General features: G+C 30.4%; 1 protein-coding gene and 1 long non-coding RNA gene across 7 annotated transcripts in view; one reads left to right on the top strand and one right to left on the bottom strand.

Annotated features, from left to right (window-relative positions):
- The window catches only part of LOC122509213 (protein rhomboid-like), an 81,554-nt gene that overhangs the window by 26,835 nt on the left and 33,778 nt on the right, over positions 1–20,941 (top strand). Inside the window, exon 1 of one of the 3 annotated variants that reach the window (XM_043623073.1) lies at positions 17,024–17,291. The exons of the other annotated variants lie outside the window; for them this stretch is intronic. Coding sequence (XP_043479008.1) covers positions 17,189–17,291 — 103 coding nt within the window. The 5' untranslated portion in view covers positions 17,024–17,188. Of the gene's footprint in view, positions 1–17,023; positions 17,292–20,941 lie in introns of those variants that run through there. 3 annotated transcript variants of the gene reach the window in all.
- Positions 1,600–11,884, bottom strand: LOC122509214. Of its 4 annotated transcripts, none has more exons than XR_006302332.1 (5): positions 11,119–11,884; positions 6,020–6,501; positions 4,573–5,942; positions 1,917–2,364; positions 1,600–1,840 (listed from the first exon to the last, which is right to left on the bottom strand). It is a non-coding gene; the product is annotated as an uncharacterized LOC122509214 (long non-coding RNA). The 4 variants fall into 4 exon arrangements; XR_006302333.1 differs by lacking the exon at positions 11,119–11,884 and adding an exon at positions 8,583–8,885; XR_006302331.1 differs by lacking the exons at positions 4,573–5,942; positions 6,020–6,501; positions 11,119–11,884 and adding an exon at positions 8,583–8,885.

The following is a 20,941-nucleotide window of genomic DNA, read 5'->3' on the forward strand; positions in this document are numbered from 1 at the left end:
CTAGAGTAACTAATTTTTTATGAAAAGAATGTTTGTACGAAAATTTCATAAGATTATTTCAGACTCGAATAGTTTTTGCATAGATTTCATATTTGCGAAGGAATTTCTCAATTGCCAGTTTACCTACTTGTTTTTGTATGTTTTTAATAAAAGTTTCTAAAACGCTTTTGAATATAGGACCGAAACCTAATATATAGATATGATAGTTGCACGCATCTCGCTTTTACGCTTTTATAAAAATCGAAAAAGTTTCTCTATTTTCTCTCATCCCCTAAGCAAACGTTGTTTCTTTACTTCATCTTTCCTTTCTCTTTAAACCACCATTTACATTTTCATCAACTTTGCTTTTTCGCCCGATTACTTTTTTCCATTTTCTATACAAAATTTAACCATGTGGAAATTACTTTACTAATCCTTTTCTTTGCACTTGTGAAATCTATAAAGAAAAATGATATTCTGGTGGTAAATTTAATCGTGTCAGAATATGAAGACCCACAAAAAATCCTGATGTTAGGCTAAAATGGTTAATAATTTTTAAATAAACTAAAAAAAACGATCTTACGATGCTATAATTGCAGATGATGGAGGATTAAAGCAATCGATAAAAGCAGTTTAGAATTAAAGGGATCTCGATTTATATTATTCGTTATTCACTTTTATTTACAAAATATATAAAGATCATAGCAGGATAAATAAATTGAGAATAATATTTATATTCCATTGTAAAAATGATGAAACATTTAGTTGGTAAATATTGATAAAACGAGCACAATTGCTATCAGATCATATCTTTATTTTCCTTGAAATATTATTACAAGCAAATATCAGGAAAAGCAATTTTTGTTCGGTAAACTTTAAGTAAATCTATTTCACCTTTGAAATTTCTCATCCATTTTTTTTGCGTTTTTTCTTTAAAGATATATTACTATCCTATCTTCTTTTATACCTTTTGCGCCAGGAGATTCAAATAAAGCGATTGAGACACCTTTTTGCATTTTTCCAGCAAAATCACCCTATCTCTTTCCCGCTCATTTTTTTTTTTTTTTTTTTTTTTTTTGATCTCACTCACGTTTCCTCATTTTCTGTCGGTTTCTCGCCAGATTCAAGCTCGCGAATCGAGCCGTTAAAGCGTTAATTTCCTCGAGCTAAAAATCGCTACGAATTCCCGCCTTCGCCATTTCCCTTCCCATTGCAAACCATGTACCACTATATATCCCTCTGATTTCTCTCAAATTTTTCGACCTAAAACCTAGCCAACTTGGCGCAATTTTACCCCTAAATGGAAACTTTAACTCTTTCGTTTTTTTTCTATCATAAGCCCAAAAATCGAGGTGGATTTTTTATTTCGATAAGCTGACCTTTTGTGCTTGATTTAATTTTTTTTGTTTTGTCATTTCTACAAAAAGTCTTTAGTTCCACAAAAATATTTAAAATAATTACTTCAAATTGAATTTAATTAGTGTTTGAAAAATATAATTTGCTTTAATAATGTTACGTCGCAGAAAGAGGCCAGTACTGGTATGATAAATTGTGTGCCTAATTTAATTACAAAGCGGAAGACTTTGGAGAACTAAGGTAGCAGGCTAAGAAAACTAATGCTTCAGATATAATAATTTGTCCTTTATTTATTCTTTACATTATACAGTCTTTCGTCGAAATTGTCAGGTAGGCACTTTTCCCTTGAGGTTGGATTAACTCCACTAAAAGCAGAATTAATCCTTAGTTTAAGAAGTAAAAGAATATTATATGAGAAATAGGTTGAATTCTCTGATAAGAGAAATAGTCGAACTCTATGATTTCAAAGGAAAGAGTAGATCCAAATGTCATGTCTTCAGGGATACTGAAACAAATACGGACTTTGTAGAATCAATCGAGAATTTAGATAGGGAGTAATTTTAAAAGTATTAGTTACTTACTTTTAAATATTATTATTAGAGAAGAAGACCCAACAGGCGATACCTCCTTCAGTGTGAGGTCGAAGCAATGACGTTGTCTAGCGGAAACTGAATATGAAGTAGATTCCTTCGAATTGTTTTCGGGCCAGCCAAAGTGGAAGGTCCGGAGTCCAGGTGTCGAATTATTGATTTGATGTTGAAGTCGAAATAATGCAGTCCTTAGTAAAATAGAAATGTGCCTCGAATTAGGAATTATCTCCTCGTATGAATTTTCCTTGACTGAATTTGATTGAGACTTGAAGAATGCACTTGGTACTTGAAGAGATTTTTAGAACTGGAGTCGTAGAATAAACTCGATGACAATACACGACTTCTTAACTTGGTGGCGATTTCTGGACTAACGAAGAACGCGGGTTTCTTTACAATTAGAATGAGAGAAAAAAAGTAGATCCAGATGTCTTCAGGTACACTGAAACAAAATTAGAACTTTGTGGAATCAAAGAGAATCTAAATTGGGACAAAATTTAATGTATTAGTTATTAACCACTTAAAATTATTGTTAGAGTCGTAGACCCAGCAAGCGATATCTCCATCAGTGTGAGGTCGAGGAAATGACCTTGACTAGCAGAAACAGAGAATGCAGTAGAAGATTTCCCTCAAATTGCTTTAGGGCAAGACAAAGTAAAAGGTCATGAGGCCAGGTGTCAATGCAAATTAGATTAAACATCCCTCAGCCTTGGAGTAATCAAATTATTTATTTAGTGTTGATATCGTTGTAATGCAGTCCTTAGAAAAACAGAAATTTGCATCGTAGTAGAAATTATCCCCTTGAATGAACTTGACAAAAAGAGACTTGATGAAGATACTTGATACTTGAAGAGATTTTGTGGACTGGAGTCGAAGAACAAATTCGATGTCAGTACACAACTAGTTGACTTGGTGATGGTTACTAGACTGACACGAAGAACACAGACGGTGATTTCTTGTCTAGTTAACTTGAAGACGTTTCCCCTCTTGCAAGGGGATACTACGTCATACCACCTATTTTTATTTCTTTCCGGGTTAGTTTTTACCTATTAATTTAATTTGGGCGCGTGTGCTTAGTTCATGTAGGTATTAGGTAGTTGAGTGAACCTACTTAGTAGACAATACGTTGGCAATTGATTGATGAATAGTTAACAAATTATCGACTATAATTTAACAATAATAAGTTAACAACTGATTGGCAATAAGTTATCAATCACTTAACATTTGGTGAGATTTGGGGATACTGCTTGCTAACAGGATTATTAAGATTCTTATACTTAATTTAAGGCTGATTGTTCAGCTAGTATGCTTAGCTCCCAAAAAACAAGGAAAACAACAAATGCGAAGAATTACTAATCTAAATAGCGAAACTCGAGTTTCTTAATTACATAGTGCAACAGCATTTTTATTTTTGAGATTGAATAGGGTGATTCTGATAGGTCTTTTGATGCTGTTTTTTATCACACTACAAAAATTTTTTCTGGAGTTTTCATGATATGTGTTCGAAAGCTCATATCCTCATCAGTAATCTCCAATTAAAATAATTTCAAGCTCCCGTTGCATCGTCTCACGTGCTTGAACTTAATCGTCACTGAAAATAAAAAGGTCTAATAAGTTTCCTGCATTTTTTACACTAGAAAACTAAACCAAGGTAAGGAATTCCTAAGGGAATTCCTACCCTGGATCTTAAACAGTCTCATTTTAAAAAACTTTGATCAACTTTTGGAATTGGTTTTCATCTGCGTCCATTTCTGATTGAAGGGTATCTTAACTGACACAAAAATGAAATAAAAGAAATTTTTTAATTTTAGAAATAAACCAACTCTGCTCTGAAAAATATTCAATCCTAAACGTTTTAACATTTTGATCACTATACTTTGGATTTTTTCTAAAAGCGGATTTAAATCGAAAAGTTTATTTTTTAAAAGACGGGAAAAAATGGAGGTCTTTAGCACAGTCAATAAATTCCTTTACACACAGATGCACCAACAACCTATAATTTCCAACAGAGATATTTTGATGTTTCCATTATTGATTCTGTTGCACAGAAAAAGAGTCATTTAGTAATCGTGTGTTTTAAATTCTTGTGCTGTGAACAACTTTAGATTAAGTTAACAACAATTCACATGGAAAAAAGTATTTTAAAATAGACTTTTTCTATCACGTTCGGCTAAAAGTTTACTTTTATTAAAATTTTAGACTGGACATAGTAGACAAACATTTAAATTTATCATAAGGAATAAATAATGTATTAAAATTGGAAAAATTCCAGCTGGAACAATAAGAATAATGTAACCAATTGAAGTGTTTTCAAGTCTTGGAAGAATTTTTTATACGATACTTTTCTGGAACGATTGTTCTTTATGATTATGAAAGACATTAACATAATCGCAGTAACATAATTACATTAGAGTAACTGATTTACAACTAGTTCTCCTTGCCAGGATTTAAAAATCTAGTAAAGTACGCTTCGTTCAAAAACGATTATTTTACGAAGGAAGTAGAAATAAAATCTACTATCAGATACCAAGGAGTCTTTACTGCAAGGCTATTTGTGAATGACCACTTTTTTCTAGGTCAACCCACTAAAAACCACTCACTTTAGTTGAACTATTCTTCATCCTTCAATTTAAAACTTGAAGGTAATTACCTTTTGAATTTAAACTTTGTAGGTGAAGATGCCTAGAGTCTCGCTTTCACGACCATGCCTTTGCCAATTCTACCAGTTTTTTTTTATTGTCTTCTAAAGAGTTTTATTCTTGCTTCCTAAAGCGCTGACCTGAAGACCTTACAAACTTCAATTTCTGTAATGTTTGTGGATTTGAACTTTTCTTTACATAAGAAACAAATTGGCATGAGGACACAGATGTTCTTAAAGACAACTTTAGGATATCTTTTGGACAGTAGTTATGATTACACATGTTTACCATAATCTTGGAGTGCGTAATCCAAGATATCTGTATGTAGATTTCCCAAAAGTTTCTATGCAAAAAAATCTAGTTTCCCTCACTTATGTTACTTTATATTTTTTTTTACAAATATTTCTTTCGAAGGTTTAATTATCGCCTCATTAATGACTGCACCTTAGGTCTACAACTTGCACCTCTATTATTACAGTCGATAAGTTTGTTTATTTACTAAAAGCATCATTCAAATGTTTTGTAACCAAATCAGTAACAACTTATCTGTTTTATATTTTTATTTTTATTTTAATTTCTTTCGAGAAATTAGCAGTATATACAGTTTCTATTTGGTAGTAAAATCTTAGAAAGGCAAATATTCTTCTCTCCTTTTGCGTTTGTAGACTAGGAAATTAAATTTTACATTCTCCTTCGTTGCACACTTAGAAGGCCTCCGCGTTTCTGTTTTATTTTTCGACTTCTTTTACTTGCTTTTCTTAAAACTTTTTCAAGAAAGGTGCTAAATAGGAACCACTTCAAGTGGTTGCACTAGGGGAAGTCTTCAAAGATGCTTTAACTGCTCCCTTAACATTTGAACAAAAAGGAATATCTCACTGCACCTTTAGTGCAGTGAGATATAACTCTAAAGCTTTCTTAACTTTAGAGAAATAATATTAAGAGAAAATATAACCTATCAAATTAAAATACTTTATTTCAATATAAAGGTTAATTTTCGCATTATAATGTTTTAAATTTACAATTACTTCTTTACGATTTATTAACTAATTTGTATTAATTTCTTCTGTTTTAGGTAAGTTTGGCTTTGGAAAAATATGAAATCATATCTGATGAATCGGTAACGTATGATACTTTTTATCGTAATTTGATTAGGATTTAAATGGTTTTTTGTGGTTTTGTTGCAAATGATCAAAAAAGAGGCAGTCACGTCTTATAGCGCAAGCCTTCCTGAGGCTTTTAAAAGAAAAAACGTTAAAATCCGTTAAGATTTGACTTTTCAACAGATGCGTGTTAAATTGAAATGAAATTATTAAAGTTTTTACTGGAATTCTTCACAATTAGAATCAGAGAGAAAGAGTTGATCCAGATGTCTTCAGGGACACTGAAACAAAATTAGAACTTTGTGGAATCAATCGAGAATTTAAATGGGGACTAAATTTAAAAGTATTAGTTACTTACCTTTAATAATTATTCTTAGTCGTAGACCCAACAAGTGATAACTCCTAGCGGAAACAGAGAGTGCAGTAGATTTCCCTCAAATTCTTTTCGGGCCAGCCAAAGTGAAAGGTCCGGAGTCCAGGTGTCGATGTAAATTAAATAAAACCTCTTTCAGCCTAGGAGTGACCAAATTATTGATTTGACGTTGATGTCGAGGTAATACAGTCAATAGAAATGCGTCTCGTAGTAGAAATTTTTTCCTTGAATGCAGTTAACTAAGATGATACCCGAAGAATGCACTTGGTACTTGAAGAGATTTTCTGGACTGGAGTCGAAGAACAAACTCGATGACAGTACCCAACAAGTTAACTTGATCTTTGTTACTGGACTGACACGAAGAAGTCACGAAGTTGATTCGGCGGTGACTTCTGGACTAGTTAACTTGAAGGCGTTTTCTGGACTGACTAATTCGGCAAGGTTGGTATACCTTTTATAGGTTCCTTCTGCAAAGGGAACTACGTCATACTATCAACTTTTATCACCTTTGGGTCAATGTGATAAAAATTTTATTACATATAAGTGAGGAACCAATAGAAGAATAACAAAATACAGATGACCATATTTGGCATCTGCTATCCAGACAAAGACTTCTGATCAATACTTTCTTTGATTAGAAGAAAATAAGGATTCAGATTCGAACTTTAAAAAATATTATTTTATAAATATAAAATACTTCGCGATAACGTGCCAATACCATCACATCCCTGAGATTCCGTCTTAATGTTTTGTGAAGCATCTGTAACGCCTCGAAGCCTGCCAGCATTGTAGTCATCACGTTTATTCTTTACCAAAAATTTGACTCTATTCCTGAGATTTTTATACCTTTTTTTAATTCAGACAACACCTACCCTCTCTCATGCTCTGAATGTGGAATCCCTTTTTTAGCGAATATTTTTTATTTCAACATTCATCCATGGACAAACGTTTATTGTCTTTGGTGCATAAATACACACACAGGAATACAATAAATAAACTATTGAATTAGATAATTGAGAGAGTAAATAATAAGGAGGACGAAAGGGATCCTAGTAAAATAGTAGAGAATTATAACTGATTAAATATACGACTGAACATTTGCATATTTATTCGACGATTCAAAAAAAAAACTTCTGAGTACTCTCGTTAATATATGAGAGTTTATATTTCCTAGTGCGCGCACCACAAGAAAATGATAAGTTTTTTTGCGTGAGGGCAAAGAGAGAAGAAATCGAGAGTTCTTTGGTTTCGAAGCTTGCAAACAACTCTCGACGCAGGAAGGAAGTTAGAAATGAATTCTTTCTTTTTCCCATAGTCGAAAACTTTATCGAATTGCCCTTCGCGCTGTGGCATCGCTTTCGTTTTGAAAGTAACTCCGCATAAAAGTGAAGTGGTGTGCCTTCCTCACGTTCATAGTTCGTTCAGTTCAGTTACTTCATCTTCCAGTTGGCAAGCAGAAATACGGAATCTCTTCTCTTTCCTTTTTGCCCTTTTCTCATCACCCACTCTCGATTTCTCGAATCTAGAATCCCTCTCTCTCTCTGTCTCTCTTTCTTTTACTCTATGCTTTAAAAAAAACTTTATGGAATCTCGCCCAAAAGTGTTCGCAACAGCTGGAGCAACGGACGCGGTAAGTTGTCGCGACTCAGAAGCGATGTGCGCGCTGAAACGGAAACGAAATGAAGAAAAAAAAATGTGTCCCCGATTTACGAATATTCGTGTCTCCAGGACAGAAAAACTCTATAACGAAAGAGTGAGAGAGAAAGAGGAAGGATTGGTTTCTTCTTTGCTTTTCTTCTTGAGCTTCGTTGAAATGCAAAATCTCTTATGCAAAAATATCTTTGCAGGATTTTTCCTCATTTTTCCAACATTCCAACATTTAAAATTCATGAAAACTGGGCAAAAATGTATATTAAGAAATAACATTTAAGTAAATTCCTTCTAAATTTATTATTTGAATTACTTTATGTTATTTTACTAAAAATTAATTGATTTCTTGATGAATTCAAAAAGACGAGAAAAAATAAATTGAAATCTTTTTTATAAGAAACTTAAAATACAATTTCCTCTTTAGAATTTTATCCTCACATGGTTTAATGTCACTCAACTGGTGAAAAGATTCTCAGTAGCAAAAAAAAAGTCAAATCTTGATCTCATTCAACGTCGATTTATAGTCACATTAAATTCCATTCTATCTGTTGAGAGTTTTTCACTGCTAAAAGTGAGAAATCAATTTTAGACAGATAGAGAGAGAAAAATGATTAAATTCTCATCAGTATCTTCTTTTTGCAAAACAAACCTTTAACTATAGACAATGATTTGATTATATTTACAGTGAACGTGATTTAATTTCTCAGAATGACATATATTCAAATCGTACATATATATATATATATATATATATATATATATATATATATATATATATATATATATATATATGTTTCGCGTAAAATCTCTATTAAACAACAAATTGAGAACAGTTGAGAGAAATACAATATTAAATAATCTCTGTAGAATTGAGTATATATTCGCCAAATATGAATACCATGTGAAATCATGCAGAAATGAAGTGTTTCACGTAGTTGTCATATGTGTGAGTTACTGCGGACCTCATTCTCCTTTATATTCTTCAATTTCATTCGAATTCTACTGGAGTATTCCATTTAGTTAGAGTAGAAAAAAATAATTTCCTTTTCACAATTTCTGCTTATTACTTCAACACATTTTTCTCATTAAATGCGTCCATAAAAAAACTTAATCACTTTTGTTTCATTCTCTCGTTTCTGTTATAGCAAATTCACAGTCTATTATTTCAAACAAAAAAAGGGGGAAATACATTTCTTTCGACGAATTTCCTTTTTAATAACTAAATGAAATTTTAAAATTAATAAAAGATTTGTTATCTTTTATTATTTTTTGTTTGTAAGTGTTATTGACGTCAAAGATGTCGCAATTCTTATTTTTAGAATAATGACTTTTAAATAAATTGTGTGACTACAAAATTTTGTTTGCAATCATCTTATAAAGCCTATGGCTTATCAAGATAACTATTAATATCTGATAAAAATACCGCGAAGAAAAATTTAGTATGACGATTGTAAAATAAATTTTTTGTCTAAATTTATTATCATGTAAATAACCAACTTGATAATTTAATAAAACAAACTTTTTAAATACATAAATTGCTACTTTTTGGTTTCTGTTAATTATTTTTTAGAGAGTAACTTTTACCGCCGTTTTGTTGTTTTAACGAGAGCGCTTCTACATTTAGACAAAGGATAAAAAAAAAACTAACTGTCCGTAGAGTCGAGATCAAACAGTACATATGCTATTTGGTGCAGATGCATCGAATAGATTCAATCTATAAATATAAACCATTGAATCCATTTTAGTCTTGATATTTCAACTCTTTTTACTGAATACCAATATATAGTAACAGATACTGTACGCGTGGTTTTCATAACGACAATCTTTTTTTTGTTAAACTATCCGTTGCACTCTATTTTTTTTATCATTTCCTGTATGCGAGTAAAAATCCAACGCACGTAGAATTTAGTTTTTTTAATTATTTTCTTGGTGTTAGCAATATTGATATTTGTCTCTGTATTTAGCAAGTTTCGTTTATTAACGTTAGGGTACTTTTCTATTGATTTAAATTAAATGAAAACGTCTTGAACATCAGGCACTAACAAACCTGAAACCTCAACTTGAATGTTGAGAGTCACCAATAGAACCCATGTAAAAAGATTCCTGAGAATTCTAGGTAATAACTCTGAGAGTAGTCAACTTTTTCTGCGAATATAACAAATTTATTCAAGTCAGTTGTAGCTGGTCGATTCTACTCAATCGTCAGGACCTGTTTCAAAAACTGGAAAAAATTTGAAATCATTCTGTTAACTTCCGTTGGTCTGAAGACCTAGCAAATTCTACTTCCTGCTACTTCAGTGGAAAGAAGAAGTTTTCCTTACATAAGAAGCTGTTGGTCTCTTCTTATAGAGTCAACAAACTTGTGATTGACTTCACCGCACTTAAAGTACGCAGCCAACTTATCCGGCGCCTTAGAAGCTTCTTCTACAAAAACATAAACTTAGTACCGACGACGCTTAGTGGAGTGCAACTGTGAATTCTATTCTTCACTTATTGAGTCCTTAGACTTTTTCTAAAATTATTCCAGAATTCTGGAGAAAACTTTTTTGCATAACAGGAAGAACAGATTAAAGCAATCTAAGTAGCGGATATCGAATTTCACAAAGCTCCAGAGAACGCCAGGGTCTAAACTAGCATTTTCTTAATAATTGTTTTAAGGAAAAATATTACTCAAACTCTGATCAGTATTGATGTTCATCTCGTCGCCTTTAATTTCAACTTTTTTAAGGTGCTTCCTTCTTGTAACCTTTCACTTAGCCTTTATTCTTCTGTAGACTTTTTCTCGTCTTCGGGATCTCTAATTCATCCCTAATTACGATCCCTAATCTAATGGTTCATCTTGCCACTAAGATGGTTAGGTTCAATTATTTCCGAGACTCTTTCCCTGCTTTTGAATAAAATGATCCATTGATGACATTGTCACGTTATCGCGAAGTATTTTATATTTATAAAATAATATTTTGTAAAGTTCGAATATGAATCCTTATTTTCTTCTAATCAAAGAAAGTATTGATTAGAAATAAATAAAAAATAAAATGCTAAATAAATGTACAGACTGATTAAACACGTTTAACTAAATTAATAACAGATTAATATATAACACTGAAGGGCAGAATCTCACGACAGTGTTATAAGTAAACTGTAATAAATAAATGAATAACCAACACTGAAGGGCAGAATCTCACGACAGTGTGGCACATTAGATGTAAAATAAAATAAAGAATAGCCAACACTGAAGGGCAGAATCTCATGACAGTGCGGCACATTACATGTTAATTAAACAAAAGTATAACCAACATTGAAGGGCAGAATCTCACGACAATGTGGCATACTAAATGTTAAATAAATATAAGAATAACTAACAATGAAAGGCAGAAACTTGCAACAGTGAAGCAAACAAAAGAAATATAACCATTAAATATAGTAATACAAACAATTAAATGATGAAGAAAAGAGAACACTTAATACTTATTCCAAAAATAAGAACATCCGCAACGGTTGAAGAGTAGTCCCAAACTGAGACTCCCACTCGTCAGGTCAGTGACCCGTTAGAAAAATAGAGTGGGGCAGCTACCACCTATTGTGAATCCAAAGTAAGTGAAAAATAAGGTTGACTTGAATAACCGAACCTGACACAAAGGTGATAAAAGTGGGTGGTATGATGTAGTTTCCTTTGCAATAGGACCCTATAAAAGGTGCTACCCTTGCCGAATTAGTCAATCCAGGAATCGCTGCCAAGTTAATTAGTTGTGTACTGCCCCCAAGTGTCTTCTTTGTATTAGTCTAGAATTCACCGTCAAATCAGATACCTGTGTTCTTCGTGTTAGTCTAGCAACCGCCACCAAGTGAACTAGTTGTGTACTGTCATCAAGTATCTTCTTCGACTCCAGTCGCAGTCCAGAAAATCTCTTTAAGTACCTTATCGAGTCTCGTCTTAGTCAACTCCATTCAAGGAGATAATTTCTACTACGAGGCACATTTCTATTTTTCCAAGGACTGCATTACCTCCATATCGACGTCAAATAAATAATTAGGTCACTCTTAGGCTGAGGGGTGTTTTATCTAATTTACATCGTCACCTGGACTCCAAACCTTTCACTTTGGCTGACCCGAAAACAACTCGAGGGAAATCTACTGCATTCTCTGTTTCGCAAGACAATTTCCTCCACCTCAAACTAAGGAGATATGGCTTGTTGGGACTTCGACTCTAAGAATAATTTTTGATCGTTAGTAACTAATACTTTTAAATTGTTTCCCTATTTTAATTCTTGATTGATTCCACAAAGTTCGAATTTTATTTCAGTGTCCCTGAAGACATCTGGATCTACTCTTTCTCTATGATTCTAATTGTAAAGGATTCAACACAAAAACTTTAATAGTTCAATTTCAATTTAACAGTTACTCTTTCTTAAAACCTGTCCCTTAATATCAGAGCTTTACGGTGTGTGTGTGTGAATAAATCAGGTTGGAATCACTGATGCCGGACAATTTAAATATATAATTTGGGATATGTTTAGTTTCTTTCTGAGACACAACATTATTCAGCAGCAGCATAAATTTGACGATGAGAATTCTCAGTAGTAATTTGAATCTATAATGATTCTATCCCTGGGGGTCGATTCTGTAACTTTTGCTATTCCCACTCTCACTTCACACCTTCCACTCTCACTTCCCACATTCACATCCCACTTTCTACTTTCTACTCGTACTTTCCATTTCACATCTTTCACTTTCCACTCTCACTTCCCTGCTTCCACTTCCCACTTTCCCACCATTAGGAGGGAAAAGTGAGAAGCGAAAGTGGTCAGTAAGAGTGGGAAGTGTAAGGTGGGAAGTTGAAAGTGGTAGTAGAAAGTGGACAATGGAAAATGAGGGTGGAAGGTGGGAAGTGAATGTGGACAATGGAAAGTAAAAAAGGAAGGTGAGAAGTGAAAGTGGGAATTGGAAATGTTACAGAATCGACCGTGCTGTTAGTTTTTTTTGCTGTAAGTTAATTTTGATTTCCGGTTAACAAAATAACTCATTTACGAAATTCTGAATTTTAAATGAATGTTCTTTGTACAACCTTTCTGGTAATCTTGGAAAACCTTAAAATCTGAAGCGAACTTTAAGATGACCAAAAATTTTATATTATTTATATTAAATTTATATTTATATTATTTATATTAAAATTTTATATTTTATATTTATATTTATACTGCTATTCATTTAAACAAAAAGCACAAGTAGTAGAATGGAAAAAGAAGTCATATACCGATTACAGGAAAAAAAATCAGAATGATGAGAACTCTGAAGAAATTAAATAAACTATTACAGCTCCATAAGTGAAAACCTTTATATAGGAGGAAAAAAGCAAATTTCTGGAAAACAAGTATAGAATGTTCAAACATTCAAAGGGAAAGAAATCTACTGTAAATTGCAGATAAAAATGGAACAGAAATAAATCATAAAGCAATTTTTTACATTCAATTTTTACCCTCAGATTACATTAAGAGCCACGAAGGAATTACTAACACAGCAATGGTTTGCCCTTTACAAAAATCAAAAACCAATCCATTAAGAATACTGATAACTGTAATGAAATAAAATCCAAGTGTATATTTTTACAATCTGCACATTTTCTAATTACGTGAAATTGGTATTACTTTTTTATCTCCTAATATTGAAAATTACGAGACTGCAATTGCAATTTAATAATTAATTTCACTCAATATAGAAATCAAGTGTACTCTTTTCGGAAAGACCCTTTAATTTTTATTTATAATTTCACTCATACCCATAAGAGCATTGAATTCAAATGTGTCACATAAAGTTTTTTTTTCAAAGTCTACCAGCTTTTTAATTACGTGATGTTGCTTTGATGTTTTTCATACCCATTGAAATGAATGTCAAACAAATATCTCTGTTAGAAATGTATACGTAAATATACTATATATATATGATACAAGTTTTATGTTTTTTTCTTTCTTCTTTACCAAAAATTAGAAACGCAATTTTTCACATTTTTCACATAATAATTACGTGATAAATATAAATTTATTTGAATTCACGCAACGTTTGCTGCAACAATATTCCAAAGGACTTCATGTATTAAAATATTTTAAATCTTTCCTAAAAATATATTTATGAAATATTCAGAAAATGTTATGAGCTGTGTGGATAATTAAAATGAACCTTTTTTGTTAAATATTTACTTTGTAAATTAATTAATATTACATTAAACTTTTATATTTACTGAAATTTTGCTTTGAGATTTTTGTGAAAATTATTATATGCAGATAATTTTAATAAATTTCGAAGAACATGAAAAGAAGGAAAAACAAATATTTAAAAGAAAAATGTTTAACAAAAAAAATCAGTTAACATTGAACATTGCGTCTTCAAGATCAAGCGATGTACACTCGGAAATTTCATTAAACTGCATAGCTAGCCAAGAATGCTCTTTTCCACAAGACTCCCTTGTAAATTACTAAATTTCTCTCACTCCAATTTCAAGGATATTCGGATATCGTACTTGAAGATAGTTGAGTTTGACCCATGCTCTTATTTTTACAAAGGTTTACTTTAATTTTCCATTTACATTAAGTCCTTAATTGAAAGTAAATTAAAATTAGAATTTTTAAATTAAAGTTCGAATTTATAAAGATGTTTAACTTTTTCTATTTACTTTGCTATCTATGAAAATTCTTTCCAACCTTTTAATTGATAAAATGTAATGAATTTTTATTGATTTACTTGTTTTAATATTTTTATTTAGAAATTCTTATTAAAAAATTTTTATTTACATAGGTTTTAAAAATAGTAAATTCCCTTATTTTAATTTATTGAGAATCTAATAAAATTATATTATTTATTCAATGAAAGTAATAATATTTATTCAAGGAGACTTTCTGGTTAATAAAGATTTCAAAAAAATCGATTTTTCTTTTTTTTGCTTTAAAATATTAGGGGAGAGTCTCCAGTTGTGAGACACCTCCAGTTGTGAGACAGTCAATTTTTTTTAACATGTAATATTAAAAAGCCGATTGGTTTATATAAAAACATTTCTTTTTATATGAGCCAACTTTTTCGTGTACGCCGAAGCGGATATATAAACTGTTTTTGTTAAATACCAACACTGTGTGTGATAATCGACTAAAAAGCGTTTTTTCAATAAATGCAAAGTACTTTTTTTCCAAGTTAATTAATTGGAAAAGGTAAATGTAATGCATTTTCTGTTAGTGTTTTCCTTATATTTTGTGATGCAATATTGCATTGTTCCAATCTACGGTTGAAAATAATTTAATTTTCCTTTTTCAAAATAGCGCCAATTTCTGGGTGTGAGACACAGCATATCACCAGTTGTGAGACGGTGTCAACACTCATCTGGGCAGCATGAAAAATACGAATTTGCAGGCATACTATTTAAATGTTGTTTTGATTTTTTTTTCTAGTATTTTTGGGCATGTCAAGTGGAAAAAAGTCAATTGATTCAGAAGAAATCAATTTTAATGCTCTTGTTGAAGCTATTAAATTGTGTTTATTTGATAGTCATATTTTGGCGAATAAATATTATTATTTAGTATACAATAATATATATTATTAATATATTTAATTATTTATACTAAACATAACGTTTTAGGTCAAACTTATTAAATTTTAGCAATTTTTAATGAGTGTCTCACAACTGGAGACATTTTTTTTTTTTTGAAAAAAGCGATGTGCTCGGAAAATGTATCGTAAAATTTTTTGAGTTCATCGAAACACTATACTTTCTTTTAATAAAAGTTGCGTATTTCTGTTACCTTTCGAACGGTGTATTTTATTTACAATTTCGTTTACCCGTTTACAATTTACGGGTCAAAAATGAAACCCGTCTCACAACTGGAGACTCTCCCCTACTTATTATCATAAAATTACTGTATCTAAAATTAATTTTTTGAAACTGACATTAGATTCATATTGAGGGACTTCGAAAACTCCCGGGTAACAAGTTTCAAGTCAATTCCGTTAATTTTAAATTTTCTCGTCCGCCATATTGGATCAGACATTTTGAATTTTGAAAAACAAGTTAGAAAAAGAGAAATTTTAAAAAAGACTTCTTAGCTTTTTATAACATCTACCTTTTTATTTATTTGGTTTTAAAATTTTCTCAGCTTCCATATTTACAGATTTTTCTTTATTAATATTTTTAAAAATTTGGAAAAATGCTTTTTCGTAACTTTTTGGAAAATGTGGCGTTAAAAGCATTCTCAGAAGAACCTTTCTGATGTCATTTACTTGGATAGAAAAAAAGGAGAATAACCTTTTATTTGAGACGAACGTGTACATAGACGGTGACATGATTTTGCTTTCAGATTCATGAGATATATATGTATATATTTTTTCCCATCTATAAGATACAAAAACTTGAAGAAAAATACTATTTGTAACTTAGCAATAAAAGGTGTCATATTTGCCAAGAAATAAATCGAAAATTGAGAGGCATGTCGTATAAGTAACGAAGAGTTTTAATATTTTATAACCATTGTTGGCGAAAGTTTCTTTATATATATATATATATATCTGTGTGCAAATTTTTTTCTCTCCATGAAATCATTCTACATCGTAAAAAAAAGATTTTTTTTTACAGTCTTACAAATATTTATACCGAGTGCAATTGCGCTTACCATGTACAAAACGGATTTACACAATGAAAAAAATATATACTCGTATATTTCAATAATTTTAATCAAGAGTATATTGTGAAAAGAATTTTCCTTGAATTTAAAAGCTGTGTAAATATAAAGCATAAATAATAAAAAAATGAAAAAAAATTTTCACATACAATTTTTACAATTTTCATAACAAACATTTTTTCAAAGTTTAATAATTAAAACGAAATATGTTTTAAAAAATATTTTACTTTTTTTTGCTTATGTTCCTCAATATGCATTGAAAAAATTTGCCATAAAATTCAAAGAAGATTATATACATTATAAATAAAAGAGTTTGAGATATATATAAGTAGGAGTCGCATTAGTAATGAATTTTCGTGAAAAACTCTCGAAAAGAACATTAAGAAGTGAAATCTGGCACGTTAGAATTCCCCATTCTCAAATCCATGGGATTCATTTTTAGATACTGGCAATAATTCCAACAGATAAGAGGAAATCGACTAACTCCCGCTCTTATCTTCGACTTAACTTTCCGACAATCAGTGTTTTTCTAACTGTCGTCGAGAAATTGTGTCGATTTATTTTTATTGTCTATTCAATATTTCGTTTTTTTATTCCTTATATACAATACAGAAAAGACTCTTTAAATTTTATATTATTAATTTTCGTTTATCTCTAGTAATAATTAATGTAAATGGGAAAATGTTTTATTTTAATGCTATTTAAAGTAAATTGATGTAAATCATATTTAAAATTTGTGAAAAGTGTAAAAAAATAAAAAGAATTGTTCAATCTTAAACTGTACAATAGTGAATAATATTTTTTATTATATTGGTTTATTTTATCGAATAGTGCTAATTATAAGAATATGAAATTTAACACTGGAATAAAAATGGATAAGTTTATAGGTCGAATTGAAGAAATTGATGAGTTTGATAAAGAAATTGAAGAAGAAAATAAACTCAAGAAAGGTATTTTAAATTTTTAATATAATTGTACTTTAAAACAATTCTTATCAATTAGTGATAAAAATATAGATTCGTGAAATAATTGTATATATTATTGTATAAAGCTTATTGTTTAGATAGAAAATATCCTCCTTATTATTCTACTATAAAATTTATGAATTTATAATCAAACTATAATTCGTATGATTAAATTACTTAATTGCTAAAATCTTTCATATTTAGATTCTTATTCAATAAGAATGAAGCGACAGTAAAAGTGAAGTGAGAGTAAAGTGAATGTGGTGGTGAACATAAATGTTTTAATTTGGTTGGAGACTTTATTGATCTAAGCAGAGTTGTTAAAAATTAATCAAATCTAGTAAAAAAAAATTTAATGTACCTATATTTTGAAATATGTTTATTTATTGTTATAAAATAAATAAATAAAATAAAAATTTTCTATTTCAGAAATACCATTTCAAGTGAAAAATTACAATTTTAAATTGATGTTGAATTTTTATGGTTTGCATTTTAAGGATTATACTAGCAGATTCAATATATTAAGAAGAGTAACTAGTATTCTATCGCTCGTAAAAAAGACACCTATGTATGAGATAATTAAGAACTTTAAGGCACATTGGATAAAAGCAATCTGCTCGATGGAATTTTGAACGATCATAAATCTTTGTCAAGGCTGTAATCGTAAATAGGGTTGAGAGCCACTGCAAAACGCGATTCTATTTACTACCACGTGCACTACTCACCGCAAGCACTTATTTTTAAAAGCACAGTACATTCACTTAAATAAAAAAGTATATATGTGCAATATTCAATACATCGAGTAACTGTATCGTCTACTCTATTTTTAAAGTATATATGTATATTCAATTCCTCTTTTTTGCATTAAGAATTTGACGCTCAAAATAAAAAGGTACTATCTCATTTTGAATTTGTATTAAAATTCAAAGTTTTTTAAAAATACAGGAAAAAAATGTTTATAAATTATATTTGCCATTTAGAAAATTCAATTGAAAATGAAACTATGAAACTTTTTGAATTTTTAGAAAATAAAGGGAAAAATTGTATTGAAAAAAATGTTCTGTTAAATTTATTTAAAAATATTTTTAATTGTAAAATTATTCGAAAACAATCATTTCTTTTTTAAATATTTTAAATATTTAATTATTATTATTTTTCCACAGGAATTAAGATTTTCAAAAATTTTAAATTCATACCTTTTTGAAATTATTTTAACTTTAAAAAAAATTGTTATAAAACATGAGAAAATCGATCACTACGAGTCGAAGACTCGAAGTGATCGATTTCCTTATGTTTTATAAAATTAATTAAATTTTATTCAATTTAATTTTATTCCTGTTAATCTGTTCGAGTTAAAGAAAATTAAATTTAAAGATTATAGAATTAAATCATCTAAAAGTGAGAGAGAGAAAAGATAAGGAAAAAGTACTGAGAAATGTGAAATAAGAAATTAAAAGGAGATTTTACCGATAAGTCACGATTACGTGATCAAATGAAGTAGAGCGACGTGGTTCCAAGAAAATGTACTTTTTGTATTAAGATTTTATACCTAATTATAAATTTCATTAATACGGAATCTACAGAAAAAATTACTTTTCTAGAATTTAAGGAAATTCTTTAATATAATATTTAATCTTTTGAAAGAATATTCTACAAAAAAAATGTATTCTACAATTTCGTAAAAACAAATTTTAGCAAAAAGTTTCATTAAATTTGAAATAAAATTTTAGAATTATCGTCGAGTCTTAAAATTAAAATAAACTTCTGTCGCCTAATTTATCTATGGTCATCTATTTAGAACTGAATTTTTTTTAACATTACGAAATTAAAAATTAAAGAAATTTTGAATGTAGAATAGCATACTCTGTCTAAAAGTAAAATTTTAAATATTCGTCCATAAATAAAAAATTTATTTGCTAGCGTATACACAGTATGTGTTCATTGATACACATTTTCAACGAAGAGACCAGTATATAATCAATAACATGAAATTATCAATTTACTCGAAACCTATACACGTACAAACATTTATATAGAGCAGCACATCGCGAAAACGTGACCTTTACTACCATAGTGTTAAAATTGTTCAAAATAATTTGAACTTTTACAAATTTTTTTCACTGATTCGTGAATAATCCTTCATAATTATGAGTTACAATAAGCCAGTTGGCACACTTGTGTGACGTCATCGCGACGTATTTGATATTTATAAAATAATATTTTGTAAAGTTAGAATCTGAATCCTCCCTTTTTCTTGTACCCCAAACACCTCAATTCAAATGTGTCATCTTGAGCAGACTTTTCTATATATGGTCATCCACGATTGTCACCCTTCTATGAGGTTACTGAACTGTCTAAAACAGTGACCAATCAATGCAGTATTGATCCGAAGAAGTCTTTCTCTGATTAGCGAATGCCAAATATGGTCATGGCTATCTTGTAATTTTTCTATTGATTCCCTACTTACATGTGATACAACTTTTATCACTTTAACCCAGAGGTAATAAAAGTGGGTAGTAAAACATAAAATTCCCCTTGTGGAAGGAAACTATATAAGGGTCCACCTTCGCCGAATTCATCAGTCCAGGAAGAGCCTTCAACTTAAATAGACCCAAGTAACTCTCGAATCAAAAACCCGCGTTCTTCGTTAGTCCAGAAATCGCCACCAAGTTAAGAAGTCGTGTATTACCCCCAAGTATATTCGTCCAGGAAGAGCCTTCAACTTAACTAGACGCAAATCACCACTTCGCGTCTTATTTGTATCAGTCCAGAAGTCGCGACCAAGTTAACAAGTTGTGTTTTGTCATCGAGTTTATTCTACGACTCCAGTTTTAAAAATCCCTTCAAGTACCAAGTGCATTCTTCAAGTCTCAATCAAATTCATTCAAGGAAAATTCATACGAGGAGATAATTCCTAATGCGACGCACATTTCTATTTTACTAAGGACTGCATTATTTTGACTTCAACATCAAATCAATAATTCGACACCTGGACTCCGGACCTTCCACTTTGGCGGCGCTGGCCCGAAAACAATTTGAAGGAATCTACTGCATATTCTGTTTCTGCTAGACAACGTCATTGCTTCGACCTCACACATTCTCATTCTAATTGTAAAGGATTCAAATAAAAACTTTAATAATATAACTTAAAGTAAACAGTTACTCTTTCTTAAAACCTGTCCCTTGAAATCAGAGTGTTCGACTCTGTGAATAAATCAGATAATGAATCACCGATGCCGGACAAATTAAATATATAAATTAATATTATGTTTAGTTTCATTCCTGAGACATAACATTTGTTCAAAAGACGTCGTAAGAATGTTTTTTGGACTTTGACAAAAGATTTCTTTCATATGTCCTAAAAATGTTCTATCTGTTGGCCATTATATAGATTTCTTTATGATGTCTCAAAGACGTCTTTTTGTTTCAAACTTTTGATAATGGAAAAATTTTCATTAATAGATAGTATTATTTCCTAAGTTCAACTTGGAGTTAGAAACTGAAGATAAAAGTAATTGGAATTTTACTAAGTTAGATTTATTAATTTTTCTAGGCGAGTAGACGTTACAAGTATATGTTTAAATATTCTAACGTCTACTGTCCGGTCATTAGAAAATAAACCAAACTTTTAGCTA

Source organism: Leptopilina heterotoma, unplaced genomic scaffold (assembly GCF_015476425.1).
Source record: "Leptopilina heterotoma isolate Lh14 unplaced genomic scaffold, ASM1547642v1 Lhet_6, whole genome shotgun sequence".
Lineage (NCBI taxonomy): Eukaryota > Metazoa > Arthropoda > Insecta > Hymenoptera > Figitidae > Leptopilina > Leptopilina heterotoma.